This window comes from Cuculus canorus, chromosome 1 (assembly GCF_017976375.1).
Source record: "Cuculus canorus isolate bCucCan1 chromosome 1, bCucCan1.pri, whole genome shotgun sequence".
Taxonomy (NCBI): domain Eukaryota; kingdom Metazoa; phylum Chordata; class Aves; order Cuculiformes; family Cuculidae; genus Cuculus; species Cuculus canorus.
Window position 1 is genome coordinate 88808052 of NC_071401.1, and position 23071 is coordinate 88831122.

A 23071-nucleotide genomic window follows, 5' to 3' on the forward strand; every position below is an offset into this window, starting at 1 on the left:
ACAGCAATAGTTCACCCCTGTTCTTCTTCAGGAGTCAGCCACAAAAAGAAGGCCCACATCTACAAAGAGCTGAACACCACCAGCTCTCATTCACTTTAGGGAAAATCAAAGGGTTCTAGCTAATATAGTAACTTATATGTGACTCCTCCTTTCCTGAACAGCAGTACAAAATCTATTCAAGTGGAAAGGTGTTTTCACCCCCACACTGCTGGGCTTGTACGTCAGGAGCATTGCACCTACTTGAGGAGCTTGATAAAGACTACCTTTGCATGTCATCGTTTTGGTTTCCTTATCTAGGACCCTGTGCTGGGCGAAGGTAAGGGTTTACACCTTCTTAGACTGCCAGATTAGACGTGCAAGCTTCCTCATTGCTCAGGACATGAGATAAGGAGTTTCCAGACAATTCCCTTTCCAGAAGTGACATGGTGATGATGATCTGATCATTCTGAAGGAGAAATATTTTAAACAAATGCTGCTTGCATATAAAAGTTTGTGCCACAAATGGATCATCCTTTCTTAACAGGAGGGGAAAAAGAAAAGTGTCATTTCTTTTCCTGTTGTGTGCACTGCCATAGCAATTACATACCACCACAGTTAGAAATACATACTCCTTTATTTTGTTCTAACCACAGCACAATCAAACCCACTCAAGCTTGTGTTAATGATATACATTATACGTACCAGAGACATTTACACTGCATATCAAAATTGATCAGAACATAAGGAAGTTTAAAAAAAAAAGAGCCGATTGCCTTATGCCGTGAAGTTCGGCATGCGTATGACCTATCGCAGTCGAATGAGTTCAACACATGCCTTCGCAGGCTATATCACTGCATTTTGTGCTGTCCTAAAATGAAGTAATACTTAGAGCAAAAAGGTAGAGGCTCCATTTACAGCGGAAGCAGACCGTGTGGCTACACATTTTGGGAAACAAAAAGGACAAGAAGGGGTGAAAACAATGTTGTGTTCAGGTCGTAATTTACATGTTATCATCGCACTGAAGACACAGCGTTCCTTGTCTGGTGCTTTTCCTAGGACTATGTTCTTCCAGCTTGAAACTGGGTTATTTCTGCCAACCTTTTCTCCTCCCCAGCCAATACGTTGCAACCACAGCTAAAGTCTTAAGTTTTCATTTGTTCAGATGTTTAATTGTTTTGTTTTAACTTGGACAGGACAACACATACAATAAATACAACTCATACAATAAAGCAACTCCTCTAAAGATTTATCTCTTTTTTTTCAATTTATTGAACGTTCTGAATGCACTGTATTTCATGTGAGACAGCGAAACTGTTAACGGTGTATTAATGACACACCGCGTCTATATAAAGATGCAAATATACGTCATGGTCAGTTTTCTGGCCTGGTAAGACTATTTTTCCTTTCTGCAGTGAATTATCTGCGAGCACATCAGAACTTTATACCAGCTCCGTATCTCACTCCTGCTTAGGTGCAGACATATGATGATCAGAGGGCTGGAGCACCTCTGCCATGAGGACAGGCTGAGAGAGCTGGCGTTGTCCAGCCTGGAGAAGGCTCTGGGGAGACCTTATAGCAGCTTTCCAGTGTTTAAAGGGAGCTACAGGAAAGCTGGGGAGGGTCTTTTTACAAGGGCATGGAGTGATAGGACAAGGGGTAATGGCTTTAAATTGAAGAGAGAAGATTTAGACTGGACATTAGGAAGAAATTCTTCACGATGAGGGTGGTGAGGCAGTGGCACAGGTTGCCCGGGGACGCTGTGGCTGCCCCATCCCTGGAAGTGTTCCGGGCGAGTTTGGATGGCGCTTTGCGCAGCCTGGTCCAGTGAGAGGTGCCCCCGTCCATGACGGGCGGGGCGGAACTGATGGGCTTTAAGGTCCCTTCTGACCCAAACCACTCTACGATCTGCAGCACTTGAGAAGCCTGAGCTCAACCGGTGCGAACGCGGTCCATGGCAGCCCCGCCCTCCCCGCCCGGGCTTCCCCAGGCGCCGCACAGCCTTCCCCCCCCCCCCCAGCTTCTCGCAGTTGGTTGATCCGTTGCCGCGGCAACGCGCTCCCCACGCCGCTCCCCCTCCCCTAGCCGTGCTGCCCCACGTGACCCGCGGCCGCTGTCGCTGCCGGCTCCCCTGTTACCGGGGCCGCGCGAGCCAGCGGGGGCTGGCGGGGGGGGGGGGGAAGTGTTGTTTCCCATTGGCCGCAGCCCCAGGCTCGCTGATTGGCAGGGGGCGCGGAGCCGATTGGCTGAGCCCGGAGGTGAGGCCGTGGGGTGATGGCCGCTGCCCGGGCGACCCCTCCGCAGCCCTGGCCTATAGACAAAAGCCCGCCCGCCCGCAAAGGGGAAGCGCCTGCTGCCGCTCTTCCGCTCAGGGCGGGGAGAGCCTGGCCGGGCTGCGCGCCCCCCCCACCCCCCCGCACTGAGACACGCGGAGGGGAGGGGCGAGGCTCCACGCGCGCCGCGCGCCCGGCAGCCAATGAGCGGCGCGGGGCAACGCGGGCAGCACGCGGGGCCCGCGTGTCCCCGCCGCCTGCCTCGCCAATCGCTGCGCGCGGAGCCACGCCCCCGCCTTCCCCCTCCCCCCCACAGCTGGCGGCCGCGCGCTAAGGGGGGAGGGGGGCGCGCGTATCGGGGCCGCGCGTTCTGCGTTCTAAAGGGGGAGCGGGGCGGCGGGGAAGGGCTTCGCGATCGCGGTGCCGTGCCCCCTCGCCGCCCTCGAGTTACCCGGCGCTCGGGAGGGGGGAGGGGGGGGGTGTCTGTCTCTCTGCAATCGCCGGTCCCTTTTCGCAGGGTGGGGGCTGCCGCTCGGGGGTGGCCGGAGGAGAATCCGGTTCCACAGCGCCGCAGTTTGCACCGCGAATGCCAAACCCACGCCGCGGGGTCCCAGTCGGGGTGCAGAGATGCTCGGGGAATGCGATGGTCGGGAAGCAAGGATGTTCGAGGAGTGGGGATGCTCGGGGAACGAAATGGTCTGGAAGCAGGGATGCTGGATGAGCGCGGTGGTCGGGAAGAGGGGATGCTCAGGAAGCAGGGATGCTGGAGGAGCGCGGTGGTCGGGGAGCTGGGGCGCTGGAGAAGCGGAGATGCTGGAGGAGTGCGATAGTCGGGAAGCGGGGATGCTCGGGGACCGGGGCTGCGCCCTCCCCGCCGCCCTGCCCTCCCCCGGTGCGGGGCGAGAGGCGGAGCCGGCGCGGCTTTATCTGCCGTGTCGGCGCGGGGGGTGGCACTGGGGAACACCTTGTTTGAAGATAGGCTCTATAAATACAGCGCCGGGGATGGGAGCGCGGCCACGGGTGGCGGCGGGCTGACATCGCGGCGGGGAGCGGCTCCGGAGCACGGTGGGTGCCTTCTTCCCCTCGGCTGGGAACTGCTTGGATTCTCATTTAGCTGCGGCTGCCTTCCCCAGGCTCCGCTCCTGGGAGGAGATGCAGGGGAGGAGGAGGAGGCGCGCACGCATTCTGCCTCTTTTTTTACACGGAGGGGAGCGGCATAGCAAAGGGAGCCGGCGGAAGGCAAGGATGGGGTGGGAAGGCGAAGAGAAAGGACGGGAAACCTGAAGGAAAAGGAGAAGGGGCCGCGGATAGAGGTGGGTGCGGTGGAGGAGGAGGGGATGGCGCTAGCGGAAGGCAGGATGAACGGTGGGAAGGCGAAGAGAAGGGATGGGAAACCTGCAGAAAGGGGATGGGGCAGCAGTTAAAGGCGGTGGGGGAGGAGGTGATGGGATGGTCCGGGAGGGCGGGCTGGGGGGAGGGTGGGACAGCAGCCCCTAACCCGCCACCGCTCCCAGCAGGACTCGCTAGCAGCCGCTGAGCCAATCCCGCGGCGGAGGGCGGCCGGGTGCGAGGAGGAGGAAGAGCCCCGCGGTCCGAGCCTGCCCCGGCTGAGCTCTTCCCGCCGGCATGATGCAGATCTGCGACTCGTACAGCCAGAAGTACTCCCTGTTCAACGCCATGAACCGGTTCATCGGCGCGGTGAACAACATGGACCAGACGGTGATGGTGCCCAGCCTGCTGCGGGACGTGCCGCTGCTGCTGGAGGAGCTGGACGCGGCGGGAGCCGTGTGCCCGCAGCGGGACTCCGCCCTGCCGCCCGCCGACCCCGGCGCCTACTTCTCCCGCAGGGACATGTACAGCCACTACATGCTGCTCAAGTCCATCCGTAACGACATCGAGTGGGGCGTGGTGCAGCCGGCGGCGGGCGAGGAGGCGGCCCGCAAGAAGGACAAGCTGGGCGGCGGGGCCGCCGAGGAGGGCGAGGGGGAGGAGGACCTGGAGAAGCAGTTCCACTACCACCTCAGCGGACTCCACTCGGTTCTCTCCAAGCTCACCCGCAAGGCCAACGTCCTCACCAACAGATACAAGCAGGAGATCGGATTCAGCAGCTGGGGGCAGTGAGCGCCGGGGGGGAGAGGGGCGACGAGGGGGCGCCCAGGCTTTCCTGCACCCTTCGGGACCGCAGCCGGTTTTCTACCAACGCACAAGCGAGAGAGAGATGTAAATTAATCGATACTAGTTTATTAATTTTTTTTTTTTTTGGTCCCCCGCTCCTTTTCTTCTTTTCCTTTTTGTATTGCACGGCTGCCGCGCCTCCCCGGGCGGGGAACCCGAACCCCCCTACGTGTACGAGGAGGTGGCGGAGCTGGCAGATAAATAAGGAGGCTCTGCACAAGCCGATGAACTTAACGAAACTGGCATAAAATTGCTTCTCTTTACCTGGGAGGGGACCCACAGTGGGCTAAGGAGTGTGCCTGTCGCGGGACGGATGACAGGTCCCACGGTTGTACATGTACTGGAGTTTATTTAAAAGTTTTTTTATTCAGATGTAGAGTATATTCTAAAATAAATGCAAATGTACTAACTAAAAGTGACTTTAAACTTTTCAGTATGAAATACATTTCTTTAATTAAACGATACTTTTAACATCTGGAATTCTTCTGTTGTGCTAAGTTATTTCCAGAGCTGCCTTACAAGACACAGAAATCTCTGAATGTGCAAGAGAGGGGGGGTTTGTGCCTTTTTTTTTTTTCCCCAAAGGGAGCAATTAGGTAGTGATGATAACTCTGCGTGTCTAAAGCGGATGAATGGCCGAATTAACTGCGCTGTACATGGCCTGAGTTTTTTTGGTAAACTGTTCCCGACCAGACAGTCCAGTTGCTCTGTGTGACTGCTGGCGTGAAGGTCAGTGCCTCTTTAACAAAAGCCGAGAAGATCCAGCCATGGAGCTTGGAGCAAAGCCTAGGAATGACTTGCTTTTTTTGGGAAGTATCTTAATGTACTGTAGGGAGCTCTTTTTTTCTCTCCCTTTGAATAGGTCTGGGATACTTGCCTCCCCCATCTCTTGCATTGGTTTCTTTCCTCTGTAACCCTCATTGGATATTAGGAATTAATTTGATTTATGTTACCCAAATTGTAGTGATTTCCTTCTCCCTGCGTTATTTTTTTCATTTGCTGAAGTAATGTGCCTTGGAATTGGGTCTATATCATGTTCTAATATTAAAAGTGTACTTACTGATTACAATATGATGTGTGCATATCACAGAGGATAACCATTTAATAAATATGTGTGTCCTTCCATAATGGAATGTATGAAGTTTTCTTCCCAAGCAATGAATTGCTAAATTTGTAGACATCTAGTTATACTGATATTTCACCTTTTTATTGCCATGAAATTTTGAGCTTGTTTGGTGGTTGGGGGTTTTTGTCTTTTGAAAACAGAAGAATTTTGCTCTCAGCTTTGAGGATGTTTTTGCTTAAATTCAGATACTCTGTAGCCATTTGTTTTTCAGGGCAACTGTTAGAACACTGTAGTAAAGCATGATCACTGTAAACATGGTACTAATTGGCAGATGTCTGTGTAGTTAAAACAATCAGCCTGCATGTGTTTTGAAATGGATGTTTTAGAAGGCTTTTCCCTTCTAGGGTAAAGAAAAACTTTGTTAGGCCGCATGATTTTTTGGCTTGGCAATGCTTGTTCTCTCCATAATGTTTTTAACTTCTCTTCCCCTCCCTCCTTGGGAAGACGCCAGGAAAAAAGTCAGGAACTAGGAGAGGGATTACCCTGGTTTCCTAACATGTCAGCTCACCAATCTTACTGCAGTTTTAGCTAATGTATTGAAAAAGATGTGATGCCTTGTGCTGGACAGTAAAGTTTTGTTGTGAGGGTAAGAGGGGAAAATCTGTTCTGCTGCGTGGTTCCTTTCTGCCTTGTGCTCAGCCGGCTGAAAACCACATTGCAATCTCTGCTTGGGAGTGCTGGTGAAACCTCAGACAAAAGCAGCTAATGCAGTTTCAACAGCATTCCTTTTGAAGTCCTGGTAAGTTCTCCTGGTTTGTATTTAGGCAATACTGTTTAAATGTTGCATGAGAAAAAAAGTGGTGCTGATTTGAACTATGAGTAACTTTAGAAAAATAGTATTACGTTAGTGCAGTATCACCGTGAATACTACATGTGTTCCCTTTGCATCTAAAAAAAAAAAAAGATGAAAAAAAGTTTTGGTGAAAAAGCAGCTAAAAACTAGTGCTGTTTGGCAGCAAAAGTGGCGTTTCCTTACAAGTAAAGCTTTGGGTAAAGAGGAGGCAGGGTGATGCTGTGACTCAAGGGTTTGCCTTGCCTGAGTGACTAACCCGGAGTCGCTGAGCTTCACATGGCTCCCATGTGGGGCAGCCACATGGCTGCCAGCAGCCCGGGTAATCCCAGTTCAGCTGCAGCAAAAACTGCTGAGGCTCACACCAGCAGAAGAGACACCGCCACCTCCCACTTGGGAGCTGCTCTACGATTCCCCCTTTTCAAGGTCATGGGAAAGGTTTAAGGCTCTGGAATCAGGGAAGCGATCTTGTGCAGGGAGGAAAAACCTAGCAGATACAACCAGGGATGTATTTCTTGTGCAAAAGACATGGGATGGGACTTTGCTGTTAGCTGCTGTGGAAAACCATTTGTCCTAAAGGTGGGGTCGTTAGGCAATTATATAAATGCTTGCTCCTGACATTGCAGTAAGCAAAGATGAGATTGCAGAGTCTTAATGCACAGACTTTTCTATGTTAGATGCTGAATTGGGAAAAATCTCCATGAGCAGTGCTGTATAATGCATTTAGGTTTATTACTAGGATTTAGATTTTCTTCTGAAGAACTGGATCATTTTAAGTGCCCTTGATTGGATACCAGGTTCAGCAAACCTTTAGTCTGCTCTGGTAAAGTGACTCTGATACTTGTAAGTGATATTGACAAGTGACATCAATCTAATGTAAAAGTATCTTTATGATGTCAAATACTTTGTAAGTGGCTTTATCTCCAAGGCACACATGAACCAAAAGATAACTTGCCAAGCTACTGTAAACATGCACAAACCCCAGGAATTTACTCATGTACTGTGAGAAGCAGTTGTTTTTAGCTTGCTTAAGTGAAGTAGACTCAATATAGAGCAAGGCAGACATTAGAAGAGTAATAAATAATAAGATTCAGGACAGTTTGCACTTACAAATTAATTACAGTAGAAGGTATGTTACAGCCAAGGAGCCTCAAGGGTATTGCTCATGGGATGCATCAGTCTATATAAGTGCCCAGTGTATGTCATTATAAGTTAACTCTTATTTCTGCGTATACAAAAGAATAGGAGAGGAAATGGAGAGGTGAGAGCCAAGTTTTGTCTCAAGACATGTATATATATGCATATAAAAATAATGGCATCAGGGATGAGAGTGAGTTCCATGGGAAGAACAGTCTTTCAAAGGCTGCTTTGGCTGCTAACTGCTTTCCTGAATGGATAATAAATAAATCTTTTTTGCCCTGATTATGATCAGTATCTTGACACCCACTTGGACTAGGCCCACCTGCTGCAGTCTCTTGCGCTGGATGGATTGCTTTCTCTTCGTCCTCCTTCCCAGTGCACAAGCTGCTGCTGCAATGGGCATGCCCTGGTCAGGGTTTGGTGGAAGGGAGCAGATGAAGCTGAGTCAAGCTACGCTGTCATCTTCGTACTTTCCCTCTGAAAGCTTTTCTTTTCTTTTTTTTTGCAGAAGGTTTTAAATAGATGAAGATATCTGCATTTTGTGGTTAGTCCTCCCTCCAGCTCTTGCACCAAGACATATGAGTCATCAGTAGACTCCCTTTGCTGAAAGATGCACTACTGTTAGTGGCCAGATGGAAGGTTGTATTATGTTCTCATTATTATGGAATTATGCTCTGCACTCTGTTCTGCCAGGAAAAAAAAAAAAAAAAAAAAAAAAAGAAAGGGATAGAAAGTGTCTCTTCTTTGCGCCTGTGGGTTTGGTACACAGCTTATCTCTTTGTGCAAGTCTGCAGTGATTTTCTCCCACAGACTGACTTCCCTGACGCACCAAGTATGGGAGTGGATAGTCTGGAAGTACTGCTTTTTATTGTTTATATCTTTAAATTTTATATCTTTTTATTATTTATATCTTGCTAACAGTGTGCTAGGTACTATATTCCAAAGAGCTCAAAGATCTTAGGTGATAGTACACACAGAAAAAAAAGAAAAGCATGATGGGTTATAACCTGTCATAAAATCTGAGGGAAGTGCAAGGAAGGTGAGAATTGCAAAACCAGTTTCAGCTTTGCATGCGTTTTTCTGTTATTTGTTATTGTCACCTCTAAACAAGCAGAAATATCTACTTTAGTTCTAATGTTGCAAAATCATTTACCTTCCAGACCACAGCTTGCATGACAAGTTTGGCTCAAAGTTAGTTCTAAGGAATGAAGTTATAAACTCCTTTCCAAAAGGAAATTTGCAAATAGGAGTGCAGTAATTGTATATCTTTTTGTTGGTAGCCAACTGCCAGAATTAACACTCTATAAAATATGCCTTCTCCTTTCAAACCCACTCATTCTTATTTGACCTGGAGTGATGGAATGAGGAAAACACTTTCTAGTTTTTGTGCTTTTGAAATTTGTTCTGGAAGAGATGGCACAGAAAAAGCTTGGAGAGCTTAGAAGGAAAACAGGTGCCTCTGTATTAAATTACAAAGCAGTAAATGAGCTTACCTTGTGATGTTTGTAAGGTTTGTCATACTATCAATTAAAGTGTTGTATCTTTTTATCACGTTTATCTACATACGTCTGATTCTAATAGAAGTATTTCTTTTTGTTCTGGCCTGTTTTACCTCATCAGCTTGGGTTACAAACAAAAGAGTTGATGTCCCACAGGCACAGACATGCTACTTAAGACTAGCTGAGCCCTTTTAAGTGCATCTCCTTTTTCATCTTTGTTTGAACTAAGAAGATGGGCAGAGCACCTAAAGTCATGATTCAGATTGTAGCACAGCAGCCCCCTTACTGTGTGCTTGCTGTTTGGTCATTGGCATACATGCTGGAGTGAGAAGAGGGATGCAAGGTGAAGCTTTCCTTCAGGGATTTCCTCCAGATCATACTGTGGTGGGGAGGGAGAAAGGGAATTGGGAATTTTCACACCCCATAATCAACATGGATTGTCTCTGTCGGCAAAGAAAGGGAAATGCTGGAGCATCCTTTCACCCATCCTGAGCAGGAAGGCTGGTGCCCACACACAAAAGCTTTCCACCACGCTCTGGGCAAAAAAAAGATTTCTTTGGGATCCAAGTTGACAGCTTTTGTGGTTTATCAAAACACCTGGGAGCTGACAAATTAAAGACTTGTTGAGTCAGCACTTGTCTACCAACAAGCAGATGTTGCATGGATGGAGGCATGATGCAGGCTGATACACTACACTCTTCCTGCTTTTTTTATTGGTCTGTAGGAAGCCTGACCAGTCAGCTGGTCTCACTTATGTCATGCTTGAAGGAGATTTTACTGAAATCTGAAAGTGATTTCTTTGGTTTGGTATGCAAATAAATAGTTTTAGTTCTCACTCACTTTAGTGTAACATTCTGCTCTCCTCGTCTCTTTTGCAAGTAGATGGTCTAAATGCAGATCCAAGGAGACACAAGGTCTCAATTAGATCTACCTAAATGAAAGCATTTTTTTCAAATTTCAGTATCTGTGTTTCTGAGGTATTGTATTTCATCTTACTCACACTGGAAATGGCTGCTCCAGATTTGTCATCACAAAGAGTGGAATGAGTGTTCTGCTCTGGAAGTCTGGAACTGAAATCTGTTTTTCTTCAGTTTCCAGGCAGGATAAACAACTTCGGAACTTCCTGTGCTCTGCACCAAGTTAGTTTGAATGTCATCCTTATTATCAGACCGTTTGGAAAGGGGAATGCATGTGCTTCTTGTGGCGCATACTTTTTGAGACTGATCGTATGCCACTGACTAAAAAACCTAGGCAGACATGCACTAGTTAGAGTACACTGATGAGTACAGTGGTATTTGGCTTTTTTGCAGGGCTAGTTACAAACCTGCCTTTTAGATTGCTGAAGCTAGGAGCCAACAAAGCCATTAACTGAATACAGTTATCAAGCTTGCTAGCCACAGAGGAGCCTGCTCCTGCAGCTGTGAACAGTGCCGCAGCCTTTCTTTGAGCCAAACATCTATCGACTTCACACAGATTTTTTTACCTGAGTACTCACCACTGGGTAATACTCAAGCTGTCTCAAGCCATGTGCCATGCTTCTTGCTTTCCCATGTGTGCTGTCCATCCCTTTCTCTTCACATACTCTTTCTTCATTCTTTGCAGGCTGTTTCTCCTATGGACTTGTTTTTGTGTCCTTCCCAATTTCCTTTCCCATTTCTCTGAGACTTTTTCTCTCTGAAATTTCTAGTAAACCAAGCTCGTTTCATCACCCAGACACGTCTCAGTTTTGAACTGAACTGTAATTGGTGATAACAGCTTATTAGGTGATTTCATGGTATTTCCTTGTTTGAATCATGTAATTAAACCTGGCTTCTTTTATTAACCCATTATTTTTCATGTAGAGGCACTGCCTTTTTGAAAATCTTTTGATAGTGATGGCTGATCACCAATCCATACTTTGAGAAATATCAGAGTGGCTAAATAGCTGTGCTAAAGGCAGAGCCAACAATGCAGAGAACTAATTTCTGTTGCTAATGTGTGCTGTGCTCATCTTTTGATGTGCCCTAATAATTGCCATTAGTATTAATTGTAGTGTCACACTCACGCTGAGAGGAAAATACACCCTGTAGTGAGCCTGTACAGTGACAAGGAAGAACAAGGAAGCTGGTGGATCATGGCCTTTGCATTTATGTTGCTGGCTTTTGTATTCAAGTTCAGCATAATGCAAAAAAATGCCTCATTTCAAGAAGTTGAGAAGTCTGGTTTTAATGAAACAGATAATGAGTTTCTTTCAGCTTTCACTGATGTTGCCAGTACAATACTTAGCAAAGACTAAAATAATTCCTCATCGAGGTGAATGCAGGCATATAAGTCTTATTTTTAAAACCAAGCTAAGAACACATGCAATATTTTTGAAAGGCTATGTATTTTAAGCCCCAGAATTGGCTCTTTCTTGCCTGGCTTAAGGCTATGCAGTGCCAAGAGGGCTGGTCCCATCTTGTCTTCTGTCCCCAAACCCTGGCCCCAAAAACTCTCTGTTTCCATTGTGCTGGTGCCAGACCTCCTGCAGTGATGGAGTTGCCAGACCAGGGAGCTGATCCAGCTGAAAATTAGCAGAGGAAAAATGCTTTCAGCTGTACTAATTCCCTTATTCAGCAGAAGGTGTAGCTGCATTAGCTGCAGGACCGGTGTGGAGGAAGGTTTGGGAACACGCTGTCAGAAGGTAGAGTGGGACCTCCCTTCTTGGCAGCCCCTTTCATGTAGATCAGATTAAGCAAGTTGTGAAAGTGACATCTGAGTCCCATATTCAGAAGAGATGTGTATGCTGATGAGTTTGAGTATCACTGAAACCAGTGGCTGCTCAGGTCGATATCCTGAGTAGAACTTGGCACAGCAGCATGCAGTGATGTTCTACCTAGCTCCTAAGTGCTGGCTCCTTGTGCCAGGACCTGCAGTCCCTAAGGAGGCAGCAAGGGTTCTCTATGCCATCCTCCAGTACAGCTAGAAGCAGGACTTGGTGGGGCAGCATGAACCACTAGGTGCAAGTGCTGAGGAGACAGGCTGGTTACACCTCAGCCCTCTGGAACTCAGATGCCTCTCTACGCAAGGTGGGCCTCACCAAAAGTAGACACTTCCACACGGTTTTTAAGAGAGAGACACTCAGCTCCTTCGAAGCACAGCCAACAGGGATAACGCTGCCCTGCTGCAGCTGCCAGATGGCTTCCCAGCAAGGGGAGGCCAGTGTGAAGTGCTGTGTCCCACCTTCCTGGAGGCCACCTAGAAAGTGTTACGGGACAGTGATGCTGAGTACACCGTGGCAGCAATTTTGCTTGATAAGGAAGGCTTTAATATTTAGGGAGTGCATGGGAGGGAAAGAGGAAAGAGCAACAAGAACACTGGGTTCATCTTGTCTGCAGGCACTGATGTACGCCAAGTCCCAGATCCTGACACAGGGTTGCGAGCCCAGGAGCTGCCGTCCCTGAGAGCGCCCTGAGCACAACGTCTCTCTTGTGCTCTAATTAAAGGGTGCCATGCAAAATATGGCTGTGACCAGAGGGCTGTGAGCCAGGAAGGCAGGTAGCTCCTGAAAGGACTGAAACAACTCTTCAAGAAACTTCGAGAGGTGAACTTGAGGCTACTCAGAAGATTGAAAATAAGGTCTCTGCTAGCCCTCAAAGCTGCATAAGAAGACAGAGTATTTAATGAGGAAGCCTTCTCAGCAAATGTGCCCCAACATGACTGACAAGGTTGAAATAATTTCTCTTAGGGATTGTGATTTAGAGGAGGGCAGATTTCTGCATGGTTCTCTCTTGTGGCTCATCAGCTTGCCTTCTGCAGGAGGTAGGATCTGGCTGTGGTACAGGAATAACTGGGCTTCTTCTCTTGCTTCCACTTGCTGTGTCAGGTAGAGTTTTCTGTTGCTGCTGCTGCAACAAACATGGGTGGAGAGCTGAGGGAGGCAGCCTCTCCCAGCAAATTTTGCGGGCTGGATAGGCAGCACTGCGTGGGGATGGCTTTCTCAGCCAGCCTCCCTATCGTTCCCTCCCTGTGGCTTAGAAGTCTTGCCGTGCCCCGCTCCACTTCTCCACCTCTTTTCCCTCCCTACTCTTAGAGCAGCTGCCTGGAAAACATAGGAGGGTGCAGGCAGGAGCCTGTACCATTAGGAAAGAGGAGAATGGTTTGCCTGTTGAGTTTGCTGGGGGATGCTGCCTTCATGGGGAGCAGAAAGGAAGGGGGAGCAGAAAAGAAGCTGCTGCAGTAGGAACAAGGATGCTATTGAGCAGTGCTATTCCATCCTGATTTCTCTCTCCCAGGTCCCGAAGTCAGCCTTGCCTAGTATGTGAAGTCTTTCTGAAAGAGATGCCGAGCAGTTCAGTGCTTGCAATAAAAAGATGATTCTGTCAGGCTGTAAACATTTCAGAGAGCTGAGAGCTTTTGTATGAAAGCACAGATAACTATGTTCCTTTGCACTGTCATGACTTGGTGGATGAAGAGAGCGGCATAAAAAGCTCGATATTTTGAGATTAAATGTTTTTATACTGTCTTTACATCCTATCTCTGACCTGAAGCAGTGCCTAAGTGGATGTTGTGAGGCTCAATGTGCCCAGAAGTCCCTGGGAGCTGTTGCACAGGCCAGGGAGCTGCTGTAGAAGGCTACGTGTCTCTTGCTAGTCTTCCTGCCCAGATTTTTTTCATACAAAAAGTGGGAGGCAGGGGAGAATGTGGTTCACTAAGCCCTCATCTGACATGGAGTCAGCATGTGGGGTGGGGAAGACACCTTCACATTAATAGCGGCCTTTTGCTCTGCATGTATGTAATGACTTACCCAGAAAATCCTGGGGAAGACTTCCCATCAGAAATGTGACTAAGTGCCCTGACCTGCGGGCTGAACCAAGTAGTCATGCAGGGTGACAATGTTGATGATATTGATGGTGGTGGGAGCCTGCCTTCTGCAGCAAAGGCTGGGCTTTCGAGACTACTACACCAGCTCCCTCTTCCTCCCCTGACTTAGTGGCCAGGGTACATCTCTGGGTGCAATGGCTTTCTCTGCAAAAGATAGGCTCAGTAGAGACTGGCTGTCATACTCTGAAACTCTTGCTGCTTTTGACTATTTTGGACAGGATCCCTTTCCATCTGCATTGACGCAACTATTGTTTGTATACATGATTTTAAGAAGGGATTTCCCTTCCTTCCTGCTCCTTTTAATATCATGTAGCAGCTAGAAGCAGGGAAGAGAGACTGGCACCATATGACCAACCAGCTGTCTGTGGGCTGTCAGACCATATTGTGGGGAACACAATGTGACTACCTTTGATGCTTGATTGTTCAGTCTTTGTTGGCTAGGCTATATGCTGGGTTTTTTTTTCCATTCAGTTACCCCGAATGTCATGTGCTGGGTCAGTGTGTGGTTTACGTGGCAGTATTTTGCGTGCAAAAAAAAGGTAATATGGTCCATCTCCAGTGCATGGTAAGAGAACCTTCCTAGAAAGGCAGACTTATACTGTCTGAGCATCTACTCCCAATTCATCCTTTCTGTTGCAGAGTGATGTCTTTGCATTTCTTTGTTTCCCTTTTCTAAATTGTTTTTCTTGAAGAAAAAGAGAGCGGGCCACCTATGCTCCAGCCTCAAGGTAGGAAATGTAAGTGGTTAGGAGTGAGAATACAGAAAGATGTGGAACAAAGCTTAGATGCCACATGTTGACTAACATCACTGAGATGGAGAGTTTTCTTTGACTTCAGTCCTCTCAGTTTTGTCTGCAGAGGAAACACAAATGCATTTTTAAAGTCTTTTCCATTATTTGTGAGTGGCCAAAATATGTGAAGAGGCGTAAGTATCCTTCAGTTTCCACTAGGAAATCAAGATGTTCTTATGGAGGGAAATAAAAAAGTACTCTAAGGTGCACCAAGAACATGGTCCATGATCTGTCACTTCTGCTGGGATACCTTCAGAACACAGCAGCAGAGAAAGGCAGTTTGTGGGCACTAGGGGAAAAGCTATACTCTGTGCCACTTGAGGCATTTATCAGATAACGGCTTTTCAGAGGATGCCTTCTAAACTGTGGTCTCTGATGTAGTCGATCTCCAGAACTGTTAGGCACGAGATCTCCAGGCTAAGGTTTAATATGTAGAGATCCCCAAGAAATTGACTTAAAAAGGGAAGATCCTCTTTCAGAAAAGAGAATAAAGTCATTTCATTACTAACCAGATGAAATTACTAATTTCTGGGAAGCTGCACTTTCTCTGAATTGGCAGATCTGAGTTCCCCCAATATGCGGATGACAGTATTATACAGTGCTACTTTGCCAGCAGACATACTGCTTTAGTTATTCAGAAATATGTTGTGTTTTATTTGACATGTGGTAAAAAACATGGTCTGCTTTATTTCTCTTTAACATTCTGATTTTTAGGCTACTGAGCTACGCTCCTATGCGTTCACCTATTCAAGGAGGATAGATTCTCATAAAAACTGTATGATGATTGTTATTGATTTTTACCAATAATATGTTCTTTTTTCTTCTTCCTTACCTCTTGCATTATTTATACTGCAATCTTTTTTCCTTCTTGATCACATCAACATGATTATCTTTCTTCCCAAACTACACATTGCTGCTTTTCAAGTCAACTGATTTTTGCAATCAAGTTTCCAGCTATTATTTTGGGGTTGTGATTCATCTGAATGGGCATTGAATTATTGTCTTTTCCTTTCTGCAGATATTTCTCTGAATTTATGGAAGTCTGTGGAAAACCAGGCTAAATTAATCCAGCATTAGGAACTAGATTAGGACATGCAGCTAGTGTCATGTTGTACCTGCTGCAAAGCCTCAACATGGCAGAAAGTTGCTAACACCACCACCTGGAGTAGAAATCTTGAGGAATGAAGAGAGAGGAAATGGTGAGTAGCATACGAGTAGAGTTGTTCATTATTTCCATCTTGGCTCCTGCTGTAGGAAAGGAAGAAAACTGAAACATGCAGAATCCTAGTTTTGATTACAAAAATATCGTAGCAAATACACATAATTTGCTGCTGATGCACTTAAAGAGCTGTGGTAGCTAGATAAGAGAAGTCAAAGCAGTTCTATCTTACTAGCACAATTTATTATGCTTTGTAACATACTGATATTAATTTGGATGCATTAAGAGATTTCAAATTAAATTTTCTTTGATCCTGTTTTTCCTTCCTTCTTTCTCCTTCTACATATTCTTCTTTCTTCCTTCCTCTTTCCTTTTCCTTCTTAAAGGAGCTGGTTGGCAAGTTGGCATGGTTTTCCCATCTGCATTTTTTACATTTAGCTCCTGTGTTTTGGAGAAGTCCTTGCCCACAGCAACTTAGCTAGTCCTTCAAGGCCGAAACACGCTTTCTAGAACACCTATGTAGATTTCCTTAGTGTTTGTCTCTCGTCCACAGTGGAACAGAAGAAATCTCTAGGCAGCAGTGCTATGTCCAGTCCTCTGCTTCCCATGTTGCCTCCAGCACGCTACCCTAAATGTTACTGGTTTTCCAAGATGGATGCTTCACGGCCCATGAAGAGACCTAGAAGAGGCTTTTATCCTCACTCCCTATCTCCTCTTCTCTGCCATTGCTAGGAAGAGGATAGAAGGTGTTAATATCTCTCCACCCTTCTTGCTAATTTCTGTTGTTTCTATTCCCTCCTGGCCCCTCAGAAGGAATCTGGACTTCCGCAAGAGTCTCTCTTTTTCTTCTCCTCCTGATTTTGGGGACAGTGAGGAGCAGGATCCACTCCTTGTTTTTTTGTTGTCAGGGCTACTGAATCCCTTCCAGACCCACTTGTACCTCCCCTGTCAACAAGTTTGGGTGAAGCACAAAGTTGCCTATTTCTGCTTTATTTCCCAGAATAGGACAGATATTTGGGAGAAGCAGCAGCTGTGGGAAAATGACTTTCTTATGAACTACAAGAAAGAAATAGCTGAGATCAAGATGGGTGGATCCTCCTTTCTCTAGGTCACCTTCCTAGAATAAGCCCTCTGGAGAGTGCCAATTTGTTTTAGTGAAATATGAATTTCAAGGGAGATCCTGATTACATGGGAGAAGACCATGTTTCAGGTAATCCCTCTATCTTCTACAGGCCTCTCTCACATCCATTTCTTTTTTTTCACACATCCCTTGTCAATCTCTCATCTCCTAGGAGTCTGTTCCTGCTCCTGGAAAGTTTAATCTTAGTCTTTCCATTGACTCGGATGACATTACATCAGGCCTTATGTCCTCTTTCGGGGAAGAGAGAGAGAGACAGTAAAGCTCTCTTGTATTTAACAGTTTAAATACTAACTACAGTTTTCTGTAATCCACATCTCTGCGTCTCTGTTTCTCCAGGAGAGATAGGGAGCAGCATGAAGGGAAGAGGGAGAACTACTGAGAAAAACCACACACCAGCCTTTTCAACATAGTTTGGAAAGGAAGAGGGAAGGAACGAGAGAGATCCTAATCTTAATATATATTAGGTGCTCCCATACAACAGTGGTGGGTGTGGACCGGAAAGCTCAGTATCTGTCCAGATGGTAGATTAGGCATATTGTTTGCCTTGAGATGGATAGATGGATAGATTGCAAAAAGCAGGAAAGACACGAGGAGGGGCTGGAGCAGAAGGGCGTGAGGTGAGCAATAGAAAGAAAAGTTCAAGCAAGTTGCAGAGAAGATTGAGATAAGAGACAGGAACTGGGATGGCGAGGGCAGACAGAGGATGCAGGGGAAAAAATGATGGGAAGATTAAAGCTGTGGGAGTTAATTCACCTCTTATTAAAGTTGACAGCATTACTCTTCAGAGACAGTAGGCTTGGTTCATAGGGAGATTTTGAAATATGACAGAAGAAGGAAAGGAGAACTGGTAGACAAAAGGCTGGCAAAAAGAAAGAGCAAGGAGAAGGAATACATTAAAATGGAAATAGAGAAGAAAGAGTGTTGAACATGAACACGGGGAAGCACGTTTCATTTATTGGCAATAAGCTGGAAAAGGGAAGGGAGATTGAAACCAGAGCAAAGAAAAATGCATGAGATCATTTTGTGATTTCAGATTTCCATCCTAGGGGATATGAGAGTCCTGCCTGTGGAACTGAGGCCTTGAGAAAAGCTTGTGGCACATGCGAAGATGTGTGTGGGGGGGAATAATTATAAACTACAAAATATATTATTTTATGAAGATTAGATGTGACTTCACTTTCCTCTTAAGCATTATAGCCCTGAAGAGAAGCAGACTGGTAGGGCTTGTTGGGGTACTGGGTAGGGAAGATGAGGAGTAACAAGTAAAGGGGCTAATGACTAGATGGTTTGCTACAGATCTGTGTCTTGGTGTTGATTAACTCTGCCGTCTAAGGAAATGAAAGCTTCAACAGCTCTTCTTGAAGCTGGGTCACTATGAGCTCTGTCTACATTGTATTTTCTCTGGCATGTGGGTTCCCTCCTGACAAAGCATGACCTCGTGCTTCAGTCTTTGCACCAGGGAGAGCTCGAATACCCAGCTGCCTATTCCCACAAAACCTGCAGAAGCCGGGTATCTGTGGCTGTGCCTGGCTGTGAACTTCACAAGCCTCTGTGTTTCTGAGTCCCGAGACCTTAATCTCACTCCATGCAGGAGCAAAACACTGCAAAATGTCAGTGCCCCTGTTCCCTCCGGTCCCGGGCTCTGGTTTCTGGAGGAGGGAAATATGCATGTGGGGTATGTGGCACACTCCACTGAGTACCCCAGTACGTGCCACCTCCTAGGTCACTTAGCCCAGCAGGTAAGTGCAGCTGGAAATACCAACTCCTTTGTCAAAATTTGGTAAAAGGAGAACCAGGCATTCATGCATGCACTGAACAAAATCGCATGGACCTTTTTTTTCCTGGAAACCAGGATTAAAGTAAGGCTCTTGATCTGGCATCCTCTCCAGAGAGAGAAGTCAGCAATAGGCTGCCTGTCAAGGGAAAGTGATCTGCATGAGTTGTATGAGGTTCTGGTCCCATGCCTACAACTAGGAGAAAGCAGGTTCCAAACCTTGAAGGGGTTCGCTGGCACATGAGAGTTGACTGCCTGATCGTCTCCGGGATCAGCACCGAGACCTGCAGGTTGCAGGCTGAGTGAGGTCCCAGTGGTGAGTGAGTTGGGACAAGGAAAGACTTGCTTCGAAGTCTAAGCTAGACCTGTGCCTCAGGGCAGCCTGTTGGTTTTGCTCCAGTTCTCCACTCCTCCAGGACTACATCAATACACTTGAGTGTGAAGGCACTGGCTCCTATTCACTGCAGTCATACCTGGAGTCCTGTGGGGAAAACTGTCCCTGGAGTGGGCCAGACATGCTCAAACAGCCACGGTTGGGCTGTTAATGTGTGAAATATCACCCAATCCCATGGACTGGTAATGCAGCTGGTATTCCTGTGGAAGAAAACCTGTCATAACAAGGTGGAAGTTAGCTCTAAGATGAGGTGCTTTTCCATGTGCTCTGTCTTCTTCCCTACGCATTTTCATGATATGAGCAGGGTCTGGTGAGATTATCTTATTTTTCTCCTCAGCATCATAGCAGGCATTGATGGGAGTGGTATATATAGCTTCACTGCCAGAACTGCCTGTGCTCAGCCTGGAGCTTAAAGCACATCCTCAACAGGAACAAAGAGTCTTACAAAAAAAAAAAAAAAAAAAGGGATTCCACACTTTAAGAAACCCAATAGGTTTATGGCAACACATTTTGAAGACAGAACTACAAGCCAATAAATGTATTCCATTACATATGCTTGTTGAAAACTTGGTATCTTGCTGAGAGCATCCCATGTGTACACATCATGGTTACAAACTTCCCAAAGCAAACTCCTAAGCCTCCTCTTCTTTTAGTGTCCCTTCCCACCCCATCAGATAGGTATAGCCCCTGAGAGTGGTAGAAGACAACTGCACTGTCTCTTCAAGGTTCGATCCGTGTCCTAGAGAGCTTGCCATGAGGTAGGATATGGGAAATAAACTCTCAGATCTTTTTTAAAGTCAGGAAATAAAGATGTGTGGTGTTTTGGCCACAGCCAACTACAGTTTTAGATCCCTTGATTTTTCTTTTCCTGGGACAATGCAGCTTTATAAGCAGCACAAATTCCCCAAGACTGGAGGGTTTTTTGTTTCATTTTCAATCTTGACGCATTTTGTTTGCTGTTCTTCAGTCTATTTATTGATTCTGAGCGTTTTTCATGACTTTAAGTGCCTCTTACTTTGTACTCCCCCTTTAACTCCCTTCCCCCAAAACACAGCAGCCTGCATTCTTTTAGGCTAAATCTCAATTTATTTGCTGCCTTTTTAGGAGCATGATTTTTTTTCCTGAGTCTTGCTGAAAGAGTGCTGTCCATTAAGGTTTTCTTTCCCACTGCAGAGAAGGCTTTGCCCTGTTTTCTCATGGTGTTTGTGGCAGATGTGAAACTGCTGAAGACAAAATGTGCTTTTTTCATCAGTATGGTTTTGAATCGTTCAAGCTGAAGCAAATGAAAGCTGTGTGCAGGCAGATGGAGGAAGGGTGCCAGTGTCTGAGTACTTTTCAACTCTGGGTCAGGGCATACCAATCTAGCAAATAGTTGCTAGTGCCTGTTTCTGCACGGGACAGTTCTCTATCCTCAAATAATCCCCTCTGAGTGCCAGTGTTGTTCGCCTGCTGAACTTCCCAGCACTTGAATAACTGCTACAAAGCAGCTATTCTAGAAACAGCATTGCTGTGAGACGAATGAATTTATTTATACTTTCTACATTTTGTTGAAAAAGTATGGGAGTAATACATGAAATTTGCTCTGTGTTGATGTTCGTGATAAGGAATAAGATAAACCTTTGCCAATATTTTACTCTCTTATCAAAGAAAATCAATAAAAGTGCTTCCTGGTAAATAGCATGTTTGACATGTGGCCTGTCTGTCGGGGTATTCAAAAGGCTAACAAATACCCAGTATCCACAATGCTGTGCCTCCCTGGAAGACGAACAACAGCTTGGAGGACAGAAGGGGTTGTACAGCTCTGCAACGCGCCGTGCCTTTGTCCTTAGCATGTGTTGAGACACTGCATGTCTTAACACACCAGTTGTGCTCCTCCCTCTGTGCCCCCTTTCTTTCTACTATTTAGATCAGCAAAGGAAACACTGCACCATTCCAGACATAGTCAAGCTGGTACTTACCCATCAAGGACTTTTCTGCAGTCTAGTGCAGACTATTAAATCATGATTTATTCATGATCCTAAATGTGCTTACAAGTTCAGGTAACCCTTTTCAGCCAGTCTCCTTCAAATCCCTCCTCATCCCTCCCCTCTATTTCCTACAAGCCATGTGTTACTTGCCCTGAAGTCAATGCAAACCTGAAGGCACAGTTTTGATGGGAGGGATCTACACTGTCTTCACACTTGCTGGTGCAGGTCCAGGTATGTTCAGCAGTGCTTTACTCCAATCACATAGTGCTCTGCAATGTGTCTTCTTCATTGCTGTTTTTGGTTAAGGTATGCTGAAAAAAGCAGAAGTGATTGGGTTGCTCTCCCCTGATTATCCTCCTGCTAACATAATTCATTGTCACTTAGAACATAACTTGCTGCTAAGGATCTGATTAGCTTGGATTAAGACACCATTAAATAAACAAGGCTAGATAACAGTAAGCAAAAAAAAGGCAAGAGCCTTTGTGCATCAACCCACATCTTGTAACTAGCTGTGATGGAAAAAGAAATACCTAAATATTTCTTAAGGGCTAAGGGAAGTCCTGAAGCAATCTATCTACAATTTTAGAGTTAGTTTGAGTGTGATTAGTCATCTTAAAAACAATAAGCATATAATGATTGACTGAGGAGTGCCTGCATACCTCCCACGCATCTTGATGGTTTCTTCATCCTCCTAACCTAGTAAGTGCTAGTGTAGTGTTCACTGGACGTGACCATCCAAATGTCTAGTTGAAGCCATGGTTCTCAAGTTCTGCACTACATGTCCCATAAAATGGGAAAGTTTAGGGAAGTTAAGTCTCATCCTTTTTGGCACCCTTCTCTAGAATATGTAGAGGTTGAGGTGGTAGTTTATTGACCTTTCAACAACGCTATGAAGTCAAGGAATCTATAGCTTCCACCCATGAGTTGAAGGATGAGTTCTGCTTCAAGAGCTTCTGATATTCACATTTCTATTATACTCCCGTGGAATATTAAAATTGCCATTTTTCCAGTGGCTGCAGAAATATCTTAAAACTGCTAGTCAAAGTTACCATGGCCGTGAGCAGCAATAGAATACTGTTAACTAAATGTAGCACCAAACCTTTATGTTACACATCAAATGAGAGTTTATAACACTTTCTATATGTCCTTAGTGAGACCTAAGGACAGAATGCATAACTGTAAAAACTGGTCTTTTAATTGTCCTCAGTGTAAATCTCTTTGAGCTCAACTCAGCCTCCCTTACAATAAGAAAGTAATGTGGTTTTGAATGGTTCAGAAGGGGAACTTCCAAGAAAAGTTGTCTGTGTAAGGAGGAATTTAAGTGGGCTCCTAAGCATTTGTTCTGAAAGTTACCTGACCTGTTGCCTTTTGTTTGTATTAATTTGGCTGTTAAAATTGATCAACAACTTCACTGGGAATAGATCTCTTAAAATTCTACCTCTGCCCAAAACTCAAGAGCAGCATAAGAAACTGTTTAAAAGCTACAGGTTTTGACAGTGCTCCACAAATTGTGACAGCTAAGCTTTCTTCAGGGTGTGTAGAAGCTCAAAATTAGTACCTTAAACATGGAGCTGGCTGTTATACTTGGTAGAATTAACTGTGGATTAGTCTTTTTTGCAGTGCTTTTATGGAAAAACATAACAAACAAGAAACTTTTGTAATGTAATTTGGCTAAGTGTGTCTGAGCTAGAATGAAATGTGGTCAGTCTATATTTTTCCCAGTTTTAAAAATTATGCTTTTAATAAGTCTGAATGAACTCAGTGGTATCATTTGTTGACCCACCTACAATAGGTGACCTGCCAGGTTTGTTGACTTTCCTGGAATAGCTGGAGGAGGATGGCAGGGGGACAGTGACCTGCAGACCAAGACTTTTGGTGGAATATAATCTTTCTGTGTTGACTTTTGTGTGACATTAGATATGGCAGTGCTATTCATTTACACACTTCTACTAAATAAGCAGATGATTCTTGTGTTGCCTTAGGCCTATGCAGCACAACCACAGGTGCTTTGGATATATGCAAGG

The 23071-nt window shown here is 45.8% G+C and overlaps 1 protein-coding gene across 4 annotated transcripts; it reads left to right on the plus strand.

Moving 5' to 3' along the window:
- Window positions 1–3160: 3160 nt before the first annotated feature.
- On the plus strand, window positions 3161–5569 carry MID1IP1 (MID1 interacting protein 1). Of its 4 annotated transcripts, none has more exons than XM_054056818.1 (2): window positions 3161–3314; window positions 3767–5567. In XM_054056818.1, the coding sequence occupies exon 2, from the start codon at window positions 3876–3878 to the stop codon at window positions 4368–4370; it is 495 nt and encodes a 164-aa protein (XP_053912793.1). In that variant the 5' UTR covers window positions 3161–3314; window positions 3767–3875; the 3' UTR covers window positions 4371–5567. The 4 variants fall into 4 exon arrangements, with proteins under 4 accessions (XP_053912793.1, XP_053912794.1, XP_053912795.1 ...); XM_054056819.1 differs by having other exon boundaries at window positions 3205–3314; window positions 3764–5569; XM_054056820.1 differs by lacking the exon at window positions 3161–3314 and adding an exon at window positions 3354–3488 and having other exon boundaries at window positions 3767–5569.
- The last annotated feature ends 17502 nt before the right edge of the window (window positions 5570–23071 follow it).